The sequence below is a fragment of the Mastacembelus armatus genome, chromosome 7 (genome assembly GCF_900324485.2).
Source record: "Mastacembelus armatus chromosome 7, fMasArm1.2, whole genome shotgun sequence".
NCBI classification, from domain to species: Eukaryota; Metazoa; Chordata; class Actinopteri; order Synbranchiformes; family Mastacembelidae; genus Mastacembelus; species Mastacembelus armatus.
The window spans coordinates 10,053,245-10,078,374 of record NC_046639.1 but is presented as its reverse complement, the minus strand read 5'-3'; the positions used below and the strand labels follow the sequence as shown (position 1 = coordinate 10,078,374).

The following is a 25,130-nucleotide window of genomic DNA, read 5'->3' as shown; positions in this document are numbered from 1 at the left end:
ATAGTCTTTAGAAGAATGTGTATATCTGCTAAATGCTCTAGTATTTTTACTACCTAGTAAACACAACAGTGACATATTAATAAAAATATAATCATTACACTATTCTTGCTTTAGTAAGCACATTAAACTTAAAACATTAAGTTTTTGTTCCTTTTTGGGTGTTTTGCAATAGCTCGTTTTAGAAAATGGTCTCTGTTGACAAAGGACACATACATGAAGTTTTGGGCTGTTGCATACAAAAGCTGAAAATAATTAAGAGAAAAAAAATCTGATTTTGAGTTTTAAAGTAAGAAAACAGAAATTCTCACAACGTGACTTCTGTTGCCAGAGACTGTTACCTGAAGACATCATGAACTAAAAAACAACAAAAAAACAGTGCTAGCATTTTGTCTCTGCCTTTACGTTTCAATCTTTACATCATGGCACTAAGCTTCACGAGGTGTTTATTGTATGATATGACATACCTCAAAATGAATACCATACAGCTTGACGCAGATTGTGACATCACTCTTACAATGTGATACAAAACGAACCTGCAAAATCAATGTTATACACATTTATGCTTACTGTGCATACTAGCTATAGACTTTATTGTTTAGTACATTTCGTCATGCACAAAAAAGCCCATGGCAGTAATGGATATAAAGTAGACACCAAAATAATGGAATAAGACAGGAAATATGAGGTATTAACACCAGTCAAGAAGAGAACGACTAGTACCCACTTGTCAACTGTTAGCATTAGGTATAAACAGTGCAACAGTATTACAATAGTATCTGTGTCTCTGTAGTACACTATAAAATTGTGAAAGGGAGTAAGTTCTGACTGATGTGAAAAAAAGCTCCAATGATCTCTGTCATCTGTTACATTCAGCCCTGAGGACAAACACGCTGAGTCCCACAAAGCTTCTTTAACAGTGCTTTCAACAAAAACAACACTCACGTCAGCTTGTTCAACCTCACTTACTTTCAACTATACTGTGTTCTTCTTAGGCAGGATGGGACCACATGCTATTGTGTGTCTAACCACAAGTACCCTTCTTACATTGTCGAAGGAGTTGTTGCATTCCAAACTTAAAATTTTCTGTAGTCAGTTTCAGGAAATGTCCTAATGTCATTGTGAAAGAGCTATATCCAAGGCATCATTTCAGGATGTGTTAAAAGATGTTTGTGTCTGTTCATGTGATCACAGATTACTCCACTTATGTTTCATGTGATTTGTTATTCACCATCTCTGAAACAAGTTCATATTATGCTTGCATCATTATATTGCTGCAATGTAGTCCTGCTCTGAAAAATATTATTTTTAACCTCTTGTCAATCATGCAAATGGAAACCAGTTTTTTTAGACATTCTCTGAATTTGTAATAACTCTTTGCTTTTGGTAAGTTTTCACAAGCATTACATGAATTACATCTTCAAATCAAACAGCTGCTTTTGACTACATGCATATGTTGTTCTGCTTTGAAAATTATGAAACCACACATCGATCACAGGCTGTCCACTGTCACTGGAATTTCATCTTTGGATTAAAGACAGTCTTATACTTTCTACATCATCCTCCTTTTATTATGACTAAAGCATTATAATTAGAGTGCATGTTGTCAAAACTGCCTAATATGAGTCTAGTGTTGGGATACTGGAAACAGTCTCAAGTTGAGTCCAGATTTTGCTCAAATGGATCATTGACCAGTGTAGATCCACAAAATACTTGTGTGTCCTTTTGAATGGTCTAAAGCTACAGAGAGCTTGTAAAGCTCATAGTGAGAAGATCTGTTGAAGTTTGTAAGACAGAGTTTGTTTGGGTTCACTTTGAACTCGGTCTGCTCTTGCACATCGTTGCCTGTGAGATGTTTGCTTGAGTCTGTTGCCTTGTCAGAAAATTGAAAGTGTCTAAGATTTATCCATCTTTTCTGGATAATGTTTGTTATGCCAAAGGTACATGTATAGAGTAATTATTTGGACAATGTTTCAAGAGTTACAGTTCTGACCTTGGAAGAAGTGCCCATAAATCTTGTTAGAGACTAAATGTTTACCAATCCATGGGTCTTTAATGAAGAACCAGCCAAAACAGTCACCTGAAAATTGCAAAGATAAACTGAAAAATCTAGAGAAATTTCACATTCACCTAGATTTTCTAGAGCATTTTAATTACTTAAAATATGTGAGCTCAGATGCAGCCAAATAGATGTTTGAAATGTTAGAGTTGTAGAAGACAGACACAAATGTCAGAGACGAGTAGGGAGGTATAAGACAGCATAATTACAGTATTGTCGTCTGCCTCACTGTGAAGGCTGAAAACCAAGGTAAGAGTCTAGTTTCTTTTGCTCTGTAAGGAAACACATCTATAATACAGAATTTTGAAGGAAACACTTTAACATTCATCTGTTCCTGAATGCACATCTTGTCATAAAGAAATCAATAAAAAAAAGACAAAAGTTTTTGGGTTTTTTTTGGCGATCATTTTTGGCTTTTTTTGGGGGGACCACTTTGAGTGGCAGCTCAACATGCTGTATACATCATTTTATAAGGATGGCTAACATGTTTGCAAACTGTTTTTTATGTACCCAATATATTATCACTGAAATTAGTGTGTTGTAATTCATAGAAGGACATCAAACAGCCGTTACAGTCCAAAAATATTTATAATTTGACTCAACAGATGGTGTCATGCATAAATTTAATAGTATCTCTGCCATATCAATGAATAACATATATAAGTTATTATGATTATGTTTTTACTGGAAGAATCTTAAGTGATTTGCGGTAAGCATCTGATATATTACTGACTTGAAAAACAACAGTGATTCGTTTTATATGTAATATAGCCTGTGGGCTCATGTTAACAGCCATGGTCTCCTAATTTTAGTTGCAATTCTCACTGACATCACACACTGACATCTGTTTTGTCTCTCTTGTACTTTCCCAGGTTACAACACTGACTGTATGAGACATAACATTCAAGGTTAACCCTGACGCCTCACACCAAAAAAACAGTGTGTCTCCACCTCTGAACTGTCCAGAATAAACCATGTAGATAAATCGAACACTCTCAAAGCTAAACGATAAGAGGTCAAAACTCACTGGCATCAAAAGACAATTTCTGGAGCTGCTTTGGTGACAGGAAATAAAAGGCTATTTTTTTTCCCCAAACTGCACAAGGGCCATATGTGACTTCTAAGGATTGCAGGCACATTTTCTGTGTCAGACCTGACTGCAGATCAAGCTTACCTGGGAGTAAAAGTTCAAATATTTAAAGAACTCACGTCCTTTGTCAGAGAAGCAGCTCCAGTTCTTGATGAGATATGAGATAAAACAATAACTTATCATATTTCATGTTTTGGGAAACAACTGGCCATGTCACAGGGAAGATTTTCAAATTCCTTTTTTAAACAAATATATGATTTCAGCCCCACTTTAAGTTTCTAAGTCTGTCAAGTCAAAGTTCACATGCATTAATAAAGTTTTGTTGTCAGCTTTCTCAATGTGTGCTGCAAGGTGATCCACAGGTGGCTGTGAAAAAGCACTAACAAGACATATGTTTGTCATATTTTGTTACAGTAGAGGATCACACTGTAAGAGAAATCTGTTGAAGTTGTATCCTGGAAAATACTTAGGCAGCCAGGTATGATAACTTCAACCATGTGAAGGAAAAAAAGCTCATCAAGACTTACGGGATGACAAATTCCACCATCTGCACGTGGAGCTGACACTGATGCATGAATGGTAGGTAAAAAGTTTGAAATGCAAGTATTGATCAGAAAGTTTTTCAAAAGCAGAGTGTTGCGGATGACATAAAGGTTCACAGTAGGTGTGAGTGGCAGTGGAGCAAGGCCAATCAGAGAGATAAGGTGAGGTGTTGGCGACAGTGGGCACTGGTGTAATGCCTGTCACCGCACATGCATGCTTTGTGTACACACAGGGTGCTGAGAGTTGTCAGACAGGTACGGCTCAGGCTTGATTTGAGCTGTGATTGATCGTGCAGGTTCAGGTGGGGTTCATGGGAGGTCTCCGGTATCACTGGCAAATGAGTGACAGACACAAAATAGGGTGATGGAATATTATCAGGAAGCCATTTGTAATGCGGGGTGAGCCTGGATCTCTAAGGGGTGTTGTCTCTCTGAAATGAAGTCATCCATCACCTCAACTTCAAATTTGATTAGGTCATGAGTAGCTTTTAAAGAGAAACGGAGACTTTAGTATTGTGTTTGCAACCAACATTAGAGGCTGCAGTATAAAAAGTACTAAGCACTGTAAAATATATACTACTAGAATTAAAACTCGAATTACAGATATTGCCAAGGGATGAAAAATATACTCCAGGATCAAAAGCAAGTGTCAACATACAAGCACTTAGTACAACAGGGTAATTTAAACCCAGCAATGTTTTGTGTTTTAAGAAAAATTTTATTCTGCACACAAAACTACAAAAGCATTTCTCCCCAAAATGTAGTGGAGTAATTTAGTTGAAGGGAATAAATTTAATTATAACTAAAATGTTTCATTGATTAAACAATCGATCTGTAAATGTTTTGATCATTGATAAATCTAAATGTCAAATACTTCCCTAGTTTTGTATTTCGAGGTATAAAGATATGTTCAGAGAAAACAAGACATGATTGGCAGGTTAATCTATAATCAAAATAATAGTACTGTGCAGTCCTAGGTTGAATGTTAATAATAGGTAGGCAGCAAACAGTCCTACAAAACCATAAGTTTCAGAACATGTGCTTTCTTCAGAGCTTGAAATCATCAGATGTGGGCCCATCAGATGTGCAAGCCAGTCTGTGCAGAACATTTACTATTGGCACAGCTCCAACCCTGTATCCTCAGCCCATACATCTACTATAGTGAACAGTATAATCTACTGCAAATGTAGCCAATGATCTAATTTGAGTTAGATTTATACATTTAATCCAATAATTGAATTGATCAAAAGAGGAAGTATCGAAGATAAATGTGAAACTGCTGAGAGCAGGGAAAAGGAAGATGGTGTAAACTGAATGTGACTTATGTAATAATAATGAAATTAATATATATATAGATCCTAATAATTTCTATTATATGCATTCAAATACTGGTTTGTAATGGGGCACATTTCACAGAGCAAATAAATCTACATAGGAAAGAACCACAGTTGCAATCAGATTAAACCAGCGAAGCCTTGTTTCTGGTTAGTTTTAAATCGGCTCTAACCAATTGCATTTTCAAGGTAACCACCAAGCATGGGAGCATTAATCAGGCCTTCAGAGTGGGAAAAAAAATCAATGTACCTATTTTTGTGTATGTTCTAATGAGATAGCTACTCCTGGAAGCAGCACAACGGCAGCTTGATGAAGAGATATGATCAGTTTGTAAAAGTAACGTGTTTGTCTTAAATCGAGCATGTTATTCAGTTACAATTCGTAACTGCAGCGGTGCATTCATATCTGCTGGAAATCTTAAAAACTTTGTCTTTCTTCTAGCGAGCAAAGCGGGAAGCTGCATGAAAGGCTCTAAAATAAAATGTAAAAAAAAAAAAAAACAAAAACAGAAAGCTGCATGAAAAGGCGCCGAGCAGAGAGAAGAAAACAGCAACACAGCAGCACACTGCCTGTGCTCCCGTCTCTTTTCCCTGGCCTCTGTTCCTTTAATAAACTCATGGTTATCTAGTGTAACAAATGTCTCGCTGCCATCATCAAGTCCAGGCGAGGAGGGAGGAGTTTTTAATGTTCAGTTTGTTCTATGGATCGATGTCTGCTGGCATCGCCTCTCCCCTCGCATGCACCGTGCGTAATATACTGTACCATTACCCAAACGCTTTTTACGCGCATTTCCTCCACATATTATCCACCGAAAACTGCCTGCGGGACTGACTGACACACGTCGATCAACATATGTGGCACTGATGGACAAAAACGGATGGTGAAAGGAGACGATTCGCCCCCCGTAGGAGGAGGAAGAAGAAGAAGGTGAAAGAACAAGCCAGATTAAACATCTGTTTTCCCGTGACAAAAAAAAAAACAAAACAAAACAAAAAAACGATTCCTAACTGGATTTCTTTTTTAATATAGTGAGAGAGAGTGAACTACTCCGAGAGCCAAAATAAAGAGTCGAACACACACACTCTCTCTCTCTCTATGCAAGGACTATCGTAGACCGCATTCAGATTTCACCTGGACACAGTAGTGAACTGCGACTCCAAAAAATGCCACGGAGGAAACAGCAGGCTCCCAAACGGGCTGCGGGTAAGCGATTTGGATTTGTTGTTTTTTTTTTCAGAGAACCAGTTTAATATGAGCATAACATTTGTTGATTGTTTTTCTTCTGATTCTGTGGGTAGCGTGCCTCTAACGCAGGGGTTCCCTCTGAAACTTTTATCATGCGCGACCCCAGAATAAATAGGAACCAGACCCCCGCATTTAGTGAGATATTGTCCCGATGCGCCGCACGAGAGCCGGTCTTTGTAGTTAGATACAATTTAGTACAGTGTTCTATGACTGTGTATGTACTGTAGTGAAGAATACAGACACAGTGACACAGACAGTATTCTCTCATTCTCTCATTTCAATGGGGACCATCTAAAACCCACTGAAGGACTCCAACAAGGGCCTCGGACCCCACTTTGAGTACCGCACTGCTGTAAGAAAGTCAAACGTTAAAACAATAGGAGGGGAAGTTGCAGCATCAGGAGCCGCAGCTGTGAATAAATGAAGAAGAGTTAATAATGCAACCAACCAAAAAAAGTGTTCATTAGTGAAGAGAAAGACATAAACGCTGTGCGGTTTTCCCTCATACAACATGTCACAGGCTGTTCATTTGTTCATCGATCAGAAAGTTTAGTTTTGAGAAACCTCCCTGGCTGCGTTTGATTTGACCGGCATGAAGTGTAGAGAGGGACTGAAAGATGTGGAGCCGCTGTATCTGTAGCAGATGAACTCTGTATGAACTCTTCATAATCTTATGGACAAATGGAGAATGGGCTACACTCACTCACTCTCACACCCACACACATACACACACACGCACTCCAACCATGCTGCAGGCAGGAAGAGGGACACACACATACTCCTTTATAGCACACAAAATTTTTGTGCAGCACGGTGTTGTGGTAAAATATACTGTCTGATGGTTGTGTGACAAATTTACGGACACTTTGTTGAAGCAGTTGGTGAAATAATATTCTCATCGGCCTTTTGTATGGTTTAGAGCAGCATGTCCGCTGTGTGACTGTGTGTGTTTACTTTTTCTCTTCATAAAATATAATCCTGTTAGATTTTGTACAACTGGGACACTGAATCTCAGTTTTTCCTCTCTACCTGAAGACACCCAAATATCCTATTAACCATATTTTCTGTTGATATATTGATTCCTAAAACTGCAAAATTTCTCCATAAGAAATTTTCTAATTCACAAATTCAGCACTACCTTTGACCTTGTTCTGTGTAGTCTCATCCGGTATTTCATGTGAATTCTAATGTTCCTAGAAAATTGCCTCATTATGATGGAGTTGGTGGATTAAAACAAGATTGATCAAGGGTATTCCATCGTTTGAGGATGCAATTACTTGGTTGTGGTATGTTGAGAAGTTATCAGTCTTTATTATGGTTGCGGATGTAGCAACCAGATGGCAATTGTTCTCTGCCAATAATAGCGTCTCTTTATACCCGCTTAAGATACTGAGACGCTTATCTGCCCAGCACACTCTCAGTTTACACAGGCACATGTACACACACACACACACACACACACGGGCTCTCATTGCCACACAGTCGCACACTAAATATTTTTCCCACATTTCAGCCTCCAAAAGACCTCTTTTCTTAAAAAACAATGCCCCCAGTTTTTATTCTGAGAACTTTTGAGAAGATGCCTAAGTGATCCCTTTACACACTCACAGCTGCCTCGCCTGTACTCTGGTAAATGTGTCAGCCCTATAGAGAAATAAGCCTTCCAGAAGAGTTTCTTCATTGTTGAGGTAATTGTCTCCTCTTTGACAGGCACATTCATCAGTGGCTTAATGGTCAATCAAAAGTTGGCAGGCAGAGTGTTTTCATTCTTTCCTATCCACTACATTAGGAATACTTAATCAAAATGTCTCCCGGTAATGGCTGTGAAGAGTTCATGACTGACTGATCCGTTGTCTGTGCCGATAGAAAATTAACAGCTCGGCACTGGAGAGATGTGGGCCTGCAGATAAACAAATTGTGCATTAATATTTCATCTTCAAGACCTGGGATGTGCTATCAAGCGGTGGAATATTCCTGGGCTGTGTTGTCATTTTTCTCGCATTCAATTTTTTTCCCCCTGTATTCTTGAAGGCTCTTTGCAGCTGTAACTCATTTCACTTGATGACTTTACTGGGGTTACAGAGAGTGACGACAAATTGATTACCTGGCAGAGCAAGAATGGAGCGAAGAGAGACGCAGGCTGACAGTCATGTTATAATAATATGTTTAATGATGTGTGGATGGGGGAACAAGGAGAGAGAAGTATTGAAATAAGAACATTGTAGATGCAAAGGAATAGGTTTCACTTTTTTTTTGTACAGCTCTTAAAGATGCAGTATCCCTCTTGATGGAAATAGCATTTTGCAAGGTGTTGTAAAAAAAAAAAAAACACCATTCTGAGCTCAGACATTAATTCAGAGGACATTCAGCATCCATGGTGCTTGTATACCCCTCTGGGAATTGTATTATTAATAGGCATATTTGTAAATGAGCCCACAGACGCACCAGTAAAGGCCAGTTGTTTCTGATTTACTTCCTTTGCATACATTGTTCGTATGGTAATTTAAAATGCCAATTACTCACGAGTCTAGAATAGGATGCACTAAACCTTTGCTTTATCACTGAGAAGGCTTCAGTAAGACAAAGGGCTATCAGGCCACAGATTCCAGGATGAACTTTGCGAATCAGGTTTATATATGGTGTAAACATAAAGCCCTATAAGTGCAAGGGATGCATTTTTGAGTGAAGGGAGCCATATGTTATTTTGTGGCCATGGGAGTATTCCTCTTACTTTTTTTTTGTTCAATAGCTCTGTGCTTCAAACCGTTAGCCCAATTTGCTGTTAACAAGATAAATTGGAGAACAGACAAAGGCATTAAGTGTTGCAGTGCCAGCTAGTGACTGACAGCAGCTTGTGGGAATTGGCTAGCAAAAATTCCTCCTAAGTGGTTTGTTCAGAAAACATCCTACTATCAAGGCAGATGTTGTTTATCCAGTTTTGGTAGAAGAAGGAAGTCCATTTTGAATGACAAAAGCTGGGAGGAAAATGGCAGCAAATACGAGGGTACCCTATTATATATTTTTTTAATACCAGATTACACCCCTCTTGGTTTACTATCGCTGTGTTCACTACCCTGTTGTCTGCAGTGACAACAGCAATTTTTATATTCTGTGGTTTACCTACATTTATTTAAAAATTGTTCTAAAGTTAGATCAAAAAAGCACAAAACTCTTGCTGACCATAAAATTCAAAAGTTTTTTTTAAAATTTAAAACATGTCATTTTTACAGTCATGTTTGTGCAACATTTTATATTTTTCCTATTCTAAGCTTTTCCACAAACATCATGAAAAACTATGCTGAGAGTTCCTGTTGACTGAAGCATCCCAGGTTTAGCTATTAGTAAATGAATTATGAAAATGACCAATGGCACAATACGCAAAAGACAGATGAAATGTGACAACTTCACTCTTCTTCAGTGAAATGTGCAGTTGCCAGAGAGTGGCGCACATAATATAACTGCTACTCCAGAGCAAAGGAACAATTCACAAAAACAATAAGGCAAACCTTCTTCTTGGCCTTGGTAATTATGTGACTGTTGCTGTGTGAATAGCTTTATCACACCATTTGATCTTTTTGGATACTCGAATTGAAATCTTGCTTTTTCCTGTATTTTTCAAAGCTGACATCAGAATTTCTGCATATTCAACAACTCTGAATCCACATAATAAAAGCTGATAAGCTGATTTTAACAGCAAATATTGTAGTTTAAGAGGGTTTAGTCACTTTTTCAGCTTTTTTAGACCCTTCTGAGAGCAAATCTGCCTCCAATAAAACTAGTAAGTGATATTATCATTAGAGAGTATTAAATCTCTTATTTCCTGTCTGTATCGCTCTGGATTGGTATAAACCAGGCAAATGTTTTGTTTTGATCAAATCCAGCCTTGAAATTTTTGTTACACCAAACCATATACTTACACTTTGTTGCAATGCTTGCAATTTTCTATCTTGCAGGCACTCCCTATAGAGATACCCTTTAATAACTTTCTCCTCATCAGCTAGTTTTTACGCTCTATATTCTTACTACAGTAAAAACAACAACAACAAAAAAAAACAAAAAAAAAAAGAAAAGGAATATGAAGGCAGGTGGTTTTAGTGTGATCTCATTAAATTTCTCCTGCATGCCAGTCAGGTGACAGGTGTAGATAGCTAGTAGTTTGCAAAGGACTTTTGTTTGTGTGAGAGGCAGACAGGGTGGTGCACTGTCTAGGTGATAAGAACCAAGACTCCTGTGCCCTCCAGCACAGTGATCTCTCACTTTCCCCTACACTCTGCGCTCTCCTGTGTGGAAAAAACAGCCTGTTATGATTGGTCTCAAGGCAAGTGCCTATGCAGTGTTGCACCTCTCTACAGCAACTGCTCATTCACCTTGCCTTCCCTCTGAGACCTGCACTAGTTTCCAGGCAAATGACACAATTTGATATGCCGTTGGGGTGATTCATGTGGATAATGTTTCTATGTGATCATCACTGCAGAAAAGAGACTATTTCTTGTTATGATTTTTTTTTACTCATTAAGTCTAACAATAACTAGAATATTGAGAGAGTTTATTGCAAGCAGGCTAAAGCTCATTATTTCTGCTAGACATTCCAAGTACAAAAGAAATTATGTTATGGTATTTTGTCCAAGTCCCTACAGATATAATGATTTACAGGGGAAGAATGGGGTGGAGACTTTATAGCTTTGGTTGTTCATTTATGTGGATTTAGACGATAAGAATGCAAGACAACCTTACAGTTAATACAGTAGCACCATGGGCCTGGTATTGGTTACACAGAGAAGGTGTGGTATGTTTTAAATGGCTTATGGTAAAATGCGATCCACTTCATGTGCTTTGTATTACTGTAATGACAGACATTCCCATCATAGTTCATTTCTGTAATTTATATCATCTGTTGTTTTGTCAAGAGCATGTCATCTCTTTTTTTTTCCATACAGAGTCAAGAAGATTTAAGTGAGGTCATCCGTCTTGTAGTTGTTGACCTACATGTACGGTAAAGTGAGTCGGAGAGCATACATGTTGGCCATATGCTTAGGTGGTCTTTAGAAACAATTACAGGCGGATCAGGATAACCTAACCTGAGATGCTTTTGAATGAGGTTGCCATATTATTAGCATTATTATTTCAAATCACTGCAAATCTAGGCAGAGAGCAGCCGAGGTCCATGTGCTGCTTTGCTTTTTTTTTTTTTTTCAAGAGTAGATTGGATGATTATTCAACACATAATATGCACAAACTATAAAGAGAAAAATTATAATTGAGCCCCCCCCCGGTTTAATTTAAATCACATATACTGCAAAATGTCTAGTAATGATGGAATGTGACATTTCTCTTCGATATGCAAGCGCCAAAAAACAGAGAAAGCATTAATCTTAAGTTATCCGCGGTGTACCTGATTTGCTTCTTATCAAATCCTTAATGAGCTTCAATTAAGATTTATTATGCAAATTAACCCTCAGCTGCCACTGACTGAAGGAGCAGGAGCTATGACAATATTGTGCTAATGGTGTGATCTGTAACAATTACAAAGGTAAACTGCCTTCACACTGCACGCTCCATGAGTCTCATAGCGGTCAGTTTGCTGAATATGTATTTAGGTGTTCTGGAGATTTGGAAAATAATTTACTAAGTCTCCATTTTTAAGTGCCCTAGTGTATTTCATACAATTGTTACAGTATTGCTGATAGCCCAATGTTAAACCACGCTACAACATAAATAAAAAATCAATAGGGTCTGTAAAGCCTTCATTTCATGACAAAATGAAGAGTCACTAAATGCATTTCAACAGTGACAAGTATTGTTCCCCCCCCCAGACACACACACTGCTGGATTATAAACAAAACCTCAAAATGCAGGTAGAAAAACAGGCACAGTTTTCTGATCAGTACATTTGCTGCCCTACAGTCTAGCACTGTATGAAGTTGTGAACCTTGTACCTTTTGTAACTTCATTTAGCAGGATGTTGATGGCTTCCTGACAGCTTTACAACCTACATGTTTTATGAGTCGTCATGTAGAGCAATTACATAGAGTCTAATTTGATGAATCAAGTCAGTGTTCCGCCGGCTCCATTGACCTTGCTGGCCTGTGATCTTCTCTCTCCATGAGGGTCAAACAGAGACGTGCACACTTTGTACAGTTCAGCCGCACTCAGGTAGAAAAAAAATCTGGGACACATACCTCTTATTACAGCCAATCAAGATTGTGCTGATTTGTAATGAGCAATTGTCAGTTTGTTTTAAATGTCTTTGGCAAATCATCAGTCCAAATGAATCAGTTAATCAGCCAGGCAAAGCAAAATAATGCATTTCCAGTTTCCAATCTGCCATATTGCAGTGCAGAGTGATTCTTATGTTTTTGATCCTTGTTTAAGTTTATGGTACATGCTACATAATGTTGGTGCCTGAAAATGAACAAGCTGAAGTAATCACAGTTGAAGGTATTTTACAGTCATTGCCCCACAGCTAACGCCATCTAACCACCTTTAACTCGCTGATTTAAACTGGGGTGTTTGAGGGACATGGCCAAAGAGACAGCATATGAGTGGAATAAACAGCGGGCAATATATATATACATGCCAAGATGTTTTTTAAAAAGTACCTTGACTGTAAGACTTTCAGATGGTTTAACTGCATTTAACAACATTTCATTTTCTTTCATGTTGCTTAAAACAGCCATGTAAAGCTTCCTTAAAAAACTGAAACACATACAGTAGTTAAGTAAGTATTTGAATCGGTACAATTGAATTAGAAGCTGGCTAATCGTTGCATGTATCGTTAATGCTTTCAGTGTTGTTTTCTTACAAACTCTTCTCTCAGTAGTAATACCGATGTGGGAGATAGAAGCTCCAGCTTTCTAATTAGTAGAGCTTTCAAATACTGAAGGGCTCATTTGATCATTTTTGTGAACAGCAAATACACTTTAACACCAAACTGACTGTGAATAAAAAGTTTGTTTTCCTCAAATACAATGTTTGGCCCCTGACAATTTAAGGTAAACAAGAAATGAAAAAATGTTATAGATCCTAGTCTCTTTTATTTATCTATTGAGAATTTTTATTTTATTTTGATGATGCTTGGGATTAAGAACAGTAAAATGATCTAAAATTATTTATGCATCTTTATGTAATTACTGTACTATTAAAAACTGGTAAAGATGGTTGAATTGATGAAATTGTAAATTTTACATCAATATTTTAAATACATGTAACTACTAGAAATATACTCTAAAGATCATGAGCATCTAATAACCTGTGGATATTAACCAAAAATATTACTGAATAAGCACATGCTGAACAGTAGCAACATTTCATTAGAGACGGAAAATGTGAATACATGTTACACACATTTATGTTTCAACATGAACTAAAGAATATTGGGCTGTAATCTTAATGAAATTAATCACTGTTTGCTTTGTCTTTACCCATTTCCTGTACATGAACTGTGTACGGTGTTGTGTTCAGAGCCTGTTCCTGCGGGCTGTGCCTACCTGTTTGTGTCTACAGTATGTGCTGAGCTAGTCTGTTGAAACAGCTTAATTGATACTCATTAAACAGCAATGACAGCTTAGGTGTCTGTGATGAATGTAGAATGATTCTGTTGTACTTACAACTTGATTAAGGAGAAGCACACGACATGTCAGTGTTGTAGCCTATGGCTTGGTCTGCATGCACTTTCCAGCTACTAAAAATGAGCAGTCTTATCGCTGCCCCTGAGATAATCTGTTGCAGTTATGTGTCCCTGAGATAAACAACTATTCAGAGTCTAAATGAAAAAGTATCACAAATTCACATGAGGATTAAAAATAGCTTCTGGTTTATTTGACTTTGATTTTGATAACTTGGAGAGTGTAACACCTTGCAATAAACTTCATCTAAAAATGTGAATTATGTTGACTTTTCTTTGTGTTTATTCAGCCACAGTCTGGCATTTCCATACAATAATAAAGTCAATGGATGTCAGGCAGATGAAAAATGTGCATCTTGTATTATTTCAGTTAGAAATTAGAAGAAATTGGAATTGGTTCAAAATTGACTGTCTTTGTAATGAGTGCATGACGAATGGTATAATTTAGAGAAGAAAATGAATGCTGGGAAACCAAAAATATTATTCTGCAGCATTTTATATGCCATGATATTCCATGAAGATGAACTAATTTCTCTAAATACCCATAAAATCTTCTCATAATATTTTTTGTATCTTCATAGAAACATAGTTAACACAATGGAGTTCAGGTCATCAGGCCAGATACTTAAGTTACAATAATGATGTGATTTTCTTTAATTTTTTTGTTTTGTTTTGTTTTCTGTGATAGCTTCAGAGAAAATGCTACATTAAAGTCCTTATCACTTAGCTTCTTGCATTGTCGACATTTGATTAAACTGACGTTCCTTTCTGTAACAGAAAGAGGTCTTTTCCCCATTTTGAGTATAGATGAAATATGGGGACTTTCCACAGAGGATGGATTTACAACTTTATCCTCACATGATTAATATTACACTGCAAAGTCTTTGTACAGGAAACAGCATGTCTAATTATGGTCCAACTGTGTTTGACTGAGAACAAACATGATGCCAAAGGCTGCTCATAGGAACTGCACCGACACGTCACACAAACGGTTCGTGTGGGTGTGGGGTGATGTCATCATCACCCGGATTTCATGATGCTAAGCCCACAACTGATTGAGCAATGGCAGACTTTAGGCTTTCATTGTAGTATGCCCAGCTGGCAGCAGCTTTCTAGAAACAGTGTGAGCATATTGGATTTATCCTCAATAAAAATCCTATTGGGAAGTGTTTCCCTTCTTTTTCTCATCTTTTCAAGGTTACACATATCTACCAAACACATAATGATACCCATGACCTCACTTATGATAGCTACAGTATGTCCACATTTGCTGTACTCTTCAGAGCAGATGCAGATTCATCACCCTCCCCTCACTGCGAGAATTTCAGGGACTCCTTGTCCTCCCACGTTTGTCTGTTCATCATATATCTCAGAGCAGACATTCAAGAGGTTGCTAGCCAGGCCAGCTATAAGTCATCCTATCTATCAAGACAGGACCGTGTTACTCTGCTTGATTTTCAGCTGTTACTTGTAAACCAGAACAGCATTCTTAAGATTAACTGGGTGACAGGGAGGCCTCTAAAAGCAAACTATAATAGTGTAATATGTTACAGTCATATTTTATAGCCTTTAGTGTGTGAGGTCAAGTATGCACGGGTGTAGATGGATCAGCTAAAGGATCTAATAGACCTGCATTGCACCTCGGGGAGTGCAGAAAATAATGGTGTTGTGTTACTGCTGTTTTTCATTAGGCTGATAATAATAATAATACCGGCACACACGTCACAGGCAACCTGGTTGGTCGTGGTCAGCCTCATAAATGCAGATCAGATGTGGCAAGGTTATTCTTTCCATCATCTTTTTCACAGCTTATCTTCAATACATTGGATAATCCTTTGAAGAATATGTTTTTGTCTTGAAGTGTATGTGCATGTGCGCTTCAGTGTTTGTCTGGGAAAAGTCATTGATATAGAACTAACTGTCAAAATAAGTCGTGTTCAATCCAAAACCGTTTAAGTTGTCAAGGACACATTTTCCTCCCTCCCATATCCTGACAAACATTGAGTCAGCAATTGTCTGTTGTATTTTCGGTACTGGTATCTCATGCTTACCCCCCCAGGCCATTTTAAAGTTGTAGAAAGTGGTCATTTTCTCTGTGTCAGTAGGAGGTCAGTGTTGTGGCAGTCAGCAAAGCTATTCAGTCTGGTGAAACAGAGTCTGTTGGGAACCCTAAAGACATTTTGTCCAGTGTAGTCACCTCTCACTGTCTGTCTTCATGTCTCCCTCTCTTTCTGTTCTCATGGAGCTCGTAGAAAGTCAAGAAAGCTTGAAGCATCTGTCGGATTACTTTAAGACATGACACAACTTAAGAGTTCTTAGCTGTCAATTATTTACACTCACCCATGGAACACACATGTAGGAATCCTGTTGAATATTTGCATTTGCATACCCTCCCTTTGTGTTTGGCCATTTGTCTTTAAGTCACAACTAGTTCTTGTTATTTCTAGCTCTTATTTAGCCTGAGTATCTACCTGTCGTTCTAGCTCTCTGTCCCACTCACTCTGTTAGTGACTGACATGTCCTCTCTGTGCTGTATAGTGTATCCCTGGTAACTGTCACCTGGGGCCCACTCGTCACTAAAATGTAACAGAGGTCATACACAGATCATTGCTTTTGCCAAAGGCCCTGACATTAACACAGAGTGCCCTGTGCAGGACAGTGGTGCAGTGGCTGGTCAGTGATGGATCTGGAAATAACAAAAGTATAATCTGCTCCATCATCACTATTATAGACCCCGGGTGTTATTGCTTTTGTGTGGACCACTGGTTTGGATGAGAGGGGGATTAACAGTGGCCGAATCGCATCCATTTTATGCGAAATGCTGATTTTAATGATGATCAGAGCTGCATTTATCTTTTCCACACTTAGTTTACTTTCACCTAGTGTAAGTCTGTACTGTTTACACCAGGATTGTGTTTAATAGTAGACTTATTGGCCATTTACCCATTTGTGATTAGTTTATCATTTTTGTAAATTATATCAATTAAAGTTTAATGTGATTGAGAAAGTGCATATCTGGCAAAGCTGATGTTTTGCTTGAAGTCATCTATATCTGCTGACTGCTATGTGGTTATCTACTTATGGTAATAAAGACACACCCCTTGTAAGTCACATCTGCCAATTGAAGCTGAAAATATCTACATAGACGCAAGCTGATCATGTTGACAGCTCTCAGTCTAGACTTTAGCTTATGCTTGATAATGTTAGCTACTGTTATTGCACACAAGTCAGGACCAACAGCTGCAAAAAGCTAAAAAAATGATTGGTAACATGTAACCAAATTTTTAAAAAGATTATTGATATTAATGTATTCAAATACTGCAACATGATGTGCTCAGTTAGTTAACAGTAGATAGGTTTTTGGCCAAAACTCATCACTCTGTTGGTCTTTGTGAACAACAAAATGTGTAATCTTGCAATCTGCCAAAATCTGATTGAAACAAAGCAGTTTTTCTGTCTCTAAAAAACATGTTTGGTTTAGTGTATACGCACTAGTTTCACTGTATAGTTAGATTCGCTAAATAAACATTGTTACAGCTTATAAAATCTAAAAATGAGAAGCACACTCACAGCTTTTCTTCTGCCCTTGATTTTATGGGGGTTTGTTGCAGAAAGGTTGCAGCAAAGGGACATGTTACATTTAAAGGGGTCACTGTTGCAATGGTGGGCTCTGGCTCAAACCCTTAACATTGCATTGCAGTATATTTCTGAACTCACCCTTGATTTCTAACAGGCGGATAACGCAGCAGCTGACCCTGTAGGCCAAAACTTCATAAATGAGCAAACATTGTCATCAGTAATATAGACTTGTTATATCCGTTATCAAAATCTACTTTTAATGTCATAAAAGGAAGAGGTCATCATCCAATCTCTGATCACCTTGATCAGTATCAGGGCTGATTTTTTTATTGATCGGTATCGGCTTTATTGACCTGGACCTAAGTCCAATCCTTTGTTTTACATCAGCTATCACATAGGTGTTGTAAATGGAGAGAACAAGCTAAAGGTGAAATGTCTGCAGTGTGGAAATATTTTAAACTAGAAAACAAAAACTGTCCAGTAGTCAGATGTAATGGCTGCAATGTGTGTATTACACCAGGCAGTAGAAACAGAGCTACATTCAATACTACCAGTTCTGCAGAATACAGTGAGTTCAGTCGTCACATTTTACTGTAATGCAGCACTAAGCTGAATTTGATTTGTGTTTGTTGCTACTGTGAAAGTTAAAGTTAAGATGTTACACCAGTTTGAAGTGCAATTGTGATTACATTGACTTCTGGTTTTACTGTTACAATGCTGCACTAAGTGGAACTGACTTGGATTGGTTCTAGGCATTTAAGACACATTTTAGTTTGTTGACTTTGGTATTTTGTTAAGAAGCAAATGAAAACCAATGCTGCGCTAAGTGGATTTGTTTTAAGAGCCATATAAAATATTTTCAGTTTGTTTGGTGTGTAAAAATAATTAAAACATTAATGAACAGCTTGCATGCAGACATTTTTTCTTAATACATTGCAGAGCTTTCAGTTGTCGAGCATATGCACTGGATTGATTTAAATAATTGTAATGTACTTGAAGTGTTCACTGTGCAAATGTATTATTTAGGAAATATAAGTATTGGAACGCTGTATCTGCAATATTAAATGACTGGATTGTGACCTCCCTAATAATATGTACCTCCTTTAGGAATGTGGTTTGTGCTCCTTTCAGAGCCACTGCTCTTTTTACCACCTTTAAAATCTTCCTTTGAAGTCAGCTATAATTCCTAACCAGGAATTCCTTCTTCTGTCAGTGAATTAGTTGTTGATGTGGTGGATCTGTTGCGCTCAACTTCCAGGGGGGGCATCCTCACTCTCTGGACTTACAGACTGGCTTAGTGTAGCTGTTTTTTTTTATGACTTGTCTGCCACATCCTCACATGCCTCAGTGAAACAAGCTGCACCCGTTGGTGCTATACGACTGCTTGCAGAGTGTGATAACAGAATTTATCTGTGTATTCTGAGACTTGTGACTGTAAGTGTGGCTTAGCAGTGGCTGATTAAGTTTCTGTATGGATATGTCTATGAAGGTTCATAAGGCTTTCAGACTGTCCTGTTGGAGCAGGGGAATTAAAGCCAGATGCCACATGAACACATTGCTCCATCCATCCATCAGCTATGCTGCTTATCCAGTTGAACACATTCCTTTATAGAAAGCTTATCGACATGGTTTGGAACCTCTTTAATTTGCTTTTTGTCTTTCAATGACTCCAAGATTACATTGATATCAGTCTGGTTTGTGTTTGGGGTTTTTGACCTCCCTACGTTCTTCTCATTTGTTCCCCCATTTCTGTAAGTTACAATGAAAAGAGAAACCCATTAGCCAGTCAGTCGCTGTATACACATGCTTGTGTGTTTATGTACCCATGATATTGTTAGTTGTTTGTGGGTTTATGCATGCGTTTGCGTGTGTTTCCTACATGCTCTGTGACTACCCTTAGACCCTGGCAGCGACCCAGCTGAAAAGTTCCGGTACTGTCCAGACGCATCCTTTAGGGACCTCATCAGCCCCTGAATTTCCTTCCCCTAACGCCTAAGGGCATCCATATTCATTTCCTCCTCTGATTTGGGGAAAATGATGAAAGGCTGGCTTTTTTCCCATCTCTTATTTCCTGCCAAGTTTGCCTGCATTTTAATGCAACGCAAATCTGCAAAGACCTGCAAACATGCTCCCTTTTGGACATGACCAGTTCCACATTGTTAGTATCATGCCGTGTCAAAAAGGAGGTCCAAGGTTATTATAGTAATAATACAGTACAGTAGTGCTAAGAATTTTTGCATGAAATAATCCTGTATCACAAAAGTGTCTCATTGTTCAGTTACTAAAGTTTCACTATTGTCTGTATTTACTTCCAACAGAATGCTTGCTCTGTCTCTTCATAGAGGCCTGCTTCTCATAAAATAAATATCTCATCCACTGTCAAGTTATGAGAGCTTGATGATATCATGGAGATAACTGCATTGGTTTGAAATAAACCTGTGATTAAACTGGTGGGTGGGTATTTGCTCTTGCCGAAGACGGGAAATGAATGTTAATGAAAATAACAGTCACATACAGTAATAACCCAACTCTATAATTATTGGCATGCTTTGATGATGCCATATATACTCAACACACATGTGCCTACTTAACTAAACCTCAGGTAGACTATTAGGTCCACTAGCAGGATCCTGTCTTTTGCTATGCACAAGGGTGCACAAGGTTGCACAGGGTGGGGCAGCCCAGCCCAATGAAGGAGCGTGCTCGTGCAGTCACCAAGACAACCCTAAACACACATGTACACAAAGGGAAGGCCCCACTGTGAGAGAGGATCATCTCCACCTCTGGGTGGATAAAGAGCGGTGTGGCTCCATGCACTGGAATGCACGCCTGCCCTACAGGCGTATACAACAGTGTGTATACGCAGTGAAACCATCCCACCCTGATCATTATTCATGACACACCATTCATTGAGGTTTATACTTACAGTGCTATACCTAGAACACATTGACCATGTGACTTTTACTGTGCATATAATGTGGAAGCACAAGAGCAAGTTAATCCAAAACTACACCATGTTTTGCTTGAGATAAGAAGTGAGATTCATTGTGGCTAATAAGTACAGTGGCACAGCTGATTTTTGTATTAAACACAGGTAGAAATACTGATCAATAAATACTGTTGACGATTTTCAGTGTGGTTTTCAAATTGTGAGTTGAAGTCTGAAAACACTATGATATGGTGAATAGGCAACTTTTTATCCAATACTGTTTGCTTTGTGTCTTGAAGTAAGTGTGACAGCTTATTTTCAAAAATGGCACAGATAATATTCACCAAAGGATTTATAGAGCTCTGAACTTACCCTGTTTTGTTGGGCTCCAAATCTGGGCCACATATGATAACAGAATTATGCTTCTGTACAGTAAACATGTGGATAGTCATGCAATTGTCTATCATCCGAGGCCTGCAAGATGCAAAATAGCTTGTGGCTGTGGGTGTCTGATAGACTGATAGGGTCTTTTATAGTGCAGCTTTTTAATGTGTGACACAGAGAGAGTGTGTGGGCATGTATCGCTCTGACCCAAACACACTTTTCCTGCTGACTGGTACAGCAGCCAGTGTGTCTCTGACCATGAGGGCAGGTTTTATTTTTGTTGACATGGGGTGCATTTATATAATGCAATTTCCTCAACACATTCCACAATATGAAAATGAGTATAGTGCTGCAAAGGCTGAGCTTTAGTCAGAATTTCTGACACACTAAGTTTGTAGCTTATTTCAAATCCAGTAACATTTTCCATGATGCTGTTTTGAAGTTAATAAAAATTTGTATTCATGGCTGCACAAGTTTGGTTGCATTGGCCTCGTATATACAGGAGCTTTAGTGTTAGGTCTTATGGAAAATACAGATTTTAAAGAGGGTGAGTAAAACTTAAGCACTGCTAGGGGACACAATTCAGCTAATTGTAAACAGCTGCAGATGATATCACCCTTCAGAGTATGGACAAAGCAGGGGTAAAAGTCCCACTGAAAAGCAGAGCATTAAAAGAAAACACTGGGATCTAGTGTGACCTACTGAGGAAAATATAAAGTGTCTGTTTTAACAATAAATGATACTAATTTACTCTGTCCCCAAGTAACTAATGTGTTTTGTGAACAGCAATGCATTTGCACTGCAGCATCCTACAGGCAAAATCCCCACTGAAAAGCCCATTAGAATCAAATGAATGTCAAATTCTGCTAAGTGTTTGCACATGACAAACATCTAACATGGCTAATTGCGGAGAAGTGTCAGGGTGAAATGTGTTTTAAGCCTAAGATGATGCAAAATGGCATCTTGTATTTTTGTTTTAGTACAGTTGCAATAAAGCCTAGGTTTCTAGTATATGTGCCAGAAACACAAGATTTCATTTAGAAACTGAGAAACGTGTGTCTGCATTCTCACTGTTTGTCAGCTCTAAATCATAGTGGTTATTAGGGCTGGTTAAGAAAGAGCAAAGTTAAACACTGCTCACTTTTCCAGACAAACCTCTGCATGGTATTTCAAAACCAAAAGGCATGTATTACACAGATTATAGAGAAAGAAAAATCCTAGATTTATTTTTCCTTACATGTTCAGTGTGTTTTGAATCAGGGTATGTGCAAGTAAAAGTATTGAATTCAGTTCCCTCAAAAAAGGAAAAAAAAAAAAAAAAAAAAAAAGGACTTAGAAGATTTTAAAAAGTTTCACATTTCATTTAAAGAGGTCTTGAATTTTTCCTCCCCTGCTGCAGACAGTAGCATTAGCTCTAAGTTTTTTTGAATGTGGTTTTGGCTGTCACGAGGTTTTATACATCAAGAAACTACGAGTGAGACTGGGGAAACTGCGGATTATGCACACACTAGCTGGATAATTGCAGGTGACTGCAGGCGGCAGAACCTAGAAAGTTTATCCATTTCTAGTGATTAAGTGTCACTTTTTTTGCAGTTAAACTTGTAGTTTAATCTATCCATCGGTTTTCTCATTTTATCTTGGTTCAGGTCACATTAATAGATTAATTTTATTACTAGCAAGGAATTATTGCTATGTACAACTGGGAAGTGACATAAATTTGCAGTTAATAAATAATTGCAGGCCTAATTTGTTTTCCAGCATTACATTTTTTTTGGTATTACATGTAAGATTCTTAAGTCTTTACTATAGAAACTATGAATTTAACATCGTAGAATAATACTAATAATAATAATAATGCAGTGAACTGTTTTGATATTCCTTCCTTCCTTTTTAAGCAAAATGTTTAACATTTTCACAAATTCCACTTTTCAAATATGATGCTGTGATGCTTTTGCTTATTGTTTGTGATAACGAATGGAACATTTTGGTCTGTTGGCCAGATTTGCTTTCATACATGAAAAAGGAAATTTTGATGAGCATTTTTCAGTGACATATTACAGACAAAATGATTGATCATATAATCAGGGTATTAAACAATGAAAATCTTGACTAGTTGCAGTCAAAGTTAGTTTTTGGGTCTGGTATTTGTGGTGACCTGGCCGATATGTCACACTGTGTTCCTGTGTCTGCTTGTCCTGGACTTGTACAACATCCAGTGTTTCTGTGCAGTAGTGTGACTGGGCACCATCTTGTGTCCTCAGCAATAGCAGCAGGCTGTTCCATGGCAGCACACCAGCTGCCTGTAGCAGAGAGGGAGAAGAGCAAGCCTATCTCAGATTTGGGTCTGTGAGTTATTGACCCTCTTTGATAAACCCCTCTGAATGACACTGGTATAATTCAGCCTAAAAGTTTGCACTGTCACCGGGATGAGCTAACTGTCTTCACTGAATATATGGGTGCAATTTTCGAAATAGGTTTATAGCAATTCTTGGGAGAGGAGGGCGAGATAGTGATATTACTGACTTTATCACTGCAGCTGAGCAGCATCTAGCACCTCTCTCCTCTGTATTTCTCTATTCCTCGAACTGTAGCTCAATGAAGGATCACATAGCACTTACACTGTAGGTATTACTAAAGAGAAAAGAGTCTTATCTCCTAATGGGGGACAGGAAATGATATGTCATTATTACGGTAATGCTGTAGTATCTACTCTTTTCATAGGCTTCTGTGTTTCTTTTTTCCTCTGGAAGGATTTCGCATCTAACTCAGTATTTTAACTCGACATTTGTTGCATTGTGCAAATCGATTTTGTAGCTTAGCTATTTTAATAACCATTCATAGTTATAGTTTTTTAAACAGATGGGTAATTTTATTAATTTAATCTTCAATTGCAAGTACAGTAATAAATCTGTGGTCTAATGTGTATTTAAAGGACATTATCAAAATTTTCCAAAACTTTTTCAGTCTGATCTTCATTGGTTAACTCTTTATATTCAATGATCACTACTTCAGAGAAACATAGTCACAGTAAATGTAATTTATTAATAATAGACCTGTTAAGCAATAGAAAAATAATGAGTCATCCTGTCTATAAACTGCACTTTTATTCCCCTCTAATTTTGACTCAGGCTACATTCTTAATGTATTTTCCACCGTGTGATATGAGCAGCTCATTGATGAAACCTCACAGAATCTTTTTCTGTTTTTCCTTTCACAGAATCTAAACCCATAAGAATCTAATATGCTGAGCCCAGTATAGTGCATCCTATAAATTGATTTTGACCCTGGCTTTGAACAAAAGGAACACTGTTGCTGTGGCTGATGCCACTCCCTCTTTGGCTCATGCTGAATACTCCCCTTTAATAGTGTGATGGGTGGTAGCTGGGTGGAAAAAAGGTGCCTTATTTAGTGGGTTGAGAAGAGGCAGGCAGAGTGAGGATGGGATCTCTGACTGGCACCAATCAATCACTCTGTGAGGGGAAGCTAATGAAGCAGGCTATGGTTTATTAAAGGGTTAGCAAAGAAAAGATTACTGTTGGGCTTCAGCTTCCCAGAGGCCCAAAGAAGGAGGATACAGTGCACCTCTAATTTTTAGGTGCTAGCCATAAAGCAATCAAGGTGTTTACTTTGAGCTGGCTCCTATTATGTGATCTGGGTGTGAATAAATATAGTTTTAAAATCTGATTTTTTACTAGTTTTAGAGTTTGATTGTGAAGTCAAATTACATTGAAAATGTACTCAATATAATGGTCCCAACACACAAACTGTTTCATAATATAGTAACACTAGCCCTTGGTTTAGCATTTGGAAACACAATCTGGATTTTAGGCAAATGTTCATTGGATGAAGTCCGTAAAATAACCTTATTCTGAAAAAATATGAGCAGATTGAAACCCAGGCACTCTTTCAGATAGTTTGAAAGACAAATGAGTAGCAGGGGAGTGAAAAATGCAAAGCAGATGTTTTTCTCGCCGTTTTTAATGGCAGCAAGACATTACTGATGCCATTACAGAGACCTTTTATGGCTTCTTTTAATCCCCTGGCCTGCCTGAGGAAAGAAACCCCTTGTGGTGCAAAGTAGCCTCTTTACTTCAGAACGACAATTTGAAACCATTTCCAACTCACTTCCCTAATCTGCCACAGGGTTTTACATGGCTTCCTCTGTAATTATTCTGCTCTGAAATCAAAGGTAAAGAGGCATTAAAATACACCTCTTAGGTAAACATATGCTGCTCATCATGTAGGGCTTGACTCAAAGTGTCTTTTGTAACAAATAATGCCCAAATGCTGCAGCTTTTGTGTAGTATTTTTTTCTGCTGCAACTTATTTTGGTCATTTGGTTCACA

The 25,130-nt window shown here is 38.0% G+C and overlaps 1 protein-coding gene across 1 annotated transcript in view; it reads left to right on the top strand.

Annotated features, from left to right (window-relative positions):
* The first annotated feature begins 5,730 nt into the window (after positions 1 to 5,730).
* tshz2 (teashirt zinc finger homeobox 2) overlaps positions 5,731 to 25,130 on the top strand; it is a 40,696-nt gene continuing 21,296 nt past the window's right edge. Inside the window, exon 1 of the mRNA XM_026333295.1 lies at positions 5,731 to 6,226. Within this exon, the coding sequence (XP_026189080.1) occupies positions 6,187 to 6,226 (40 nt within the window). The 5' untranslated portion in view covers positions 5,731 to 6,186. The remainder of the gene's footprint in view (positions 6,227 to 25,130) is intronic.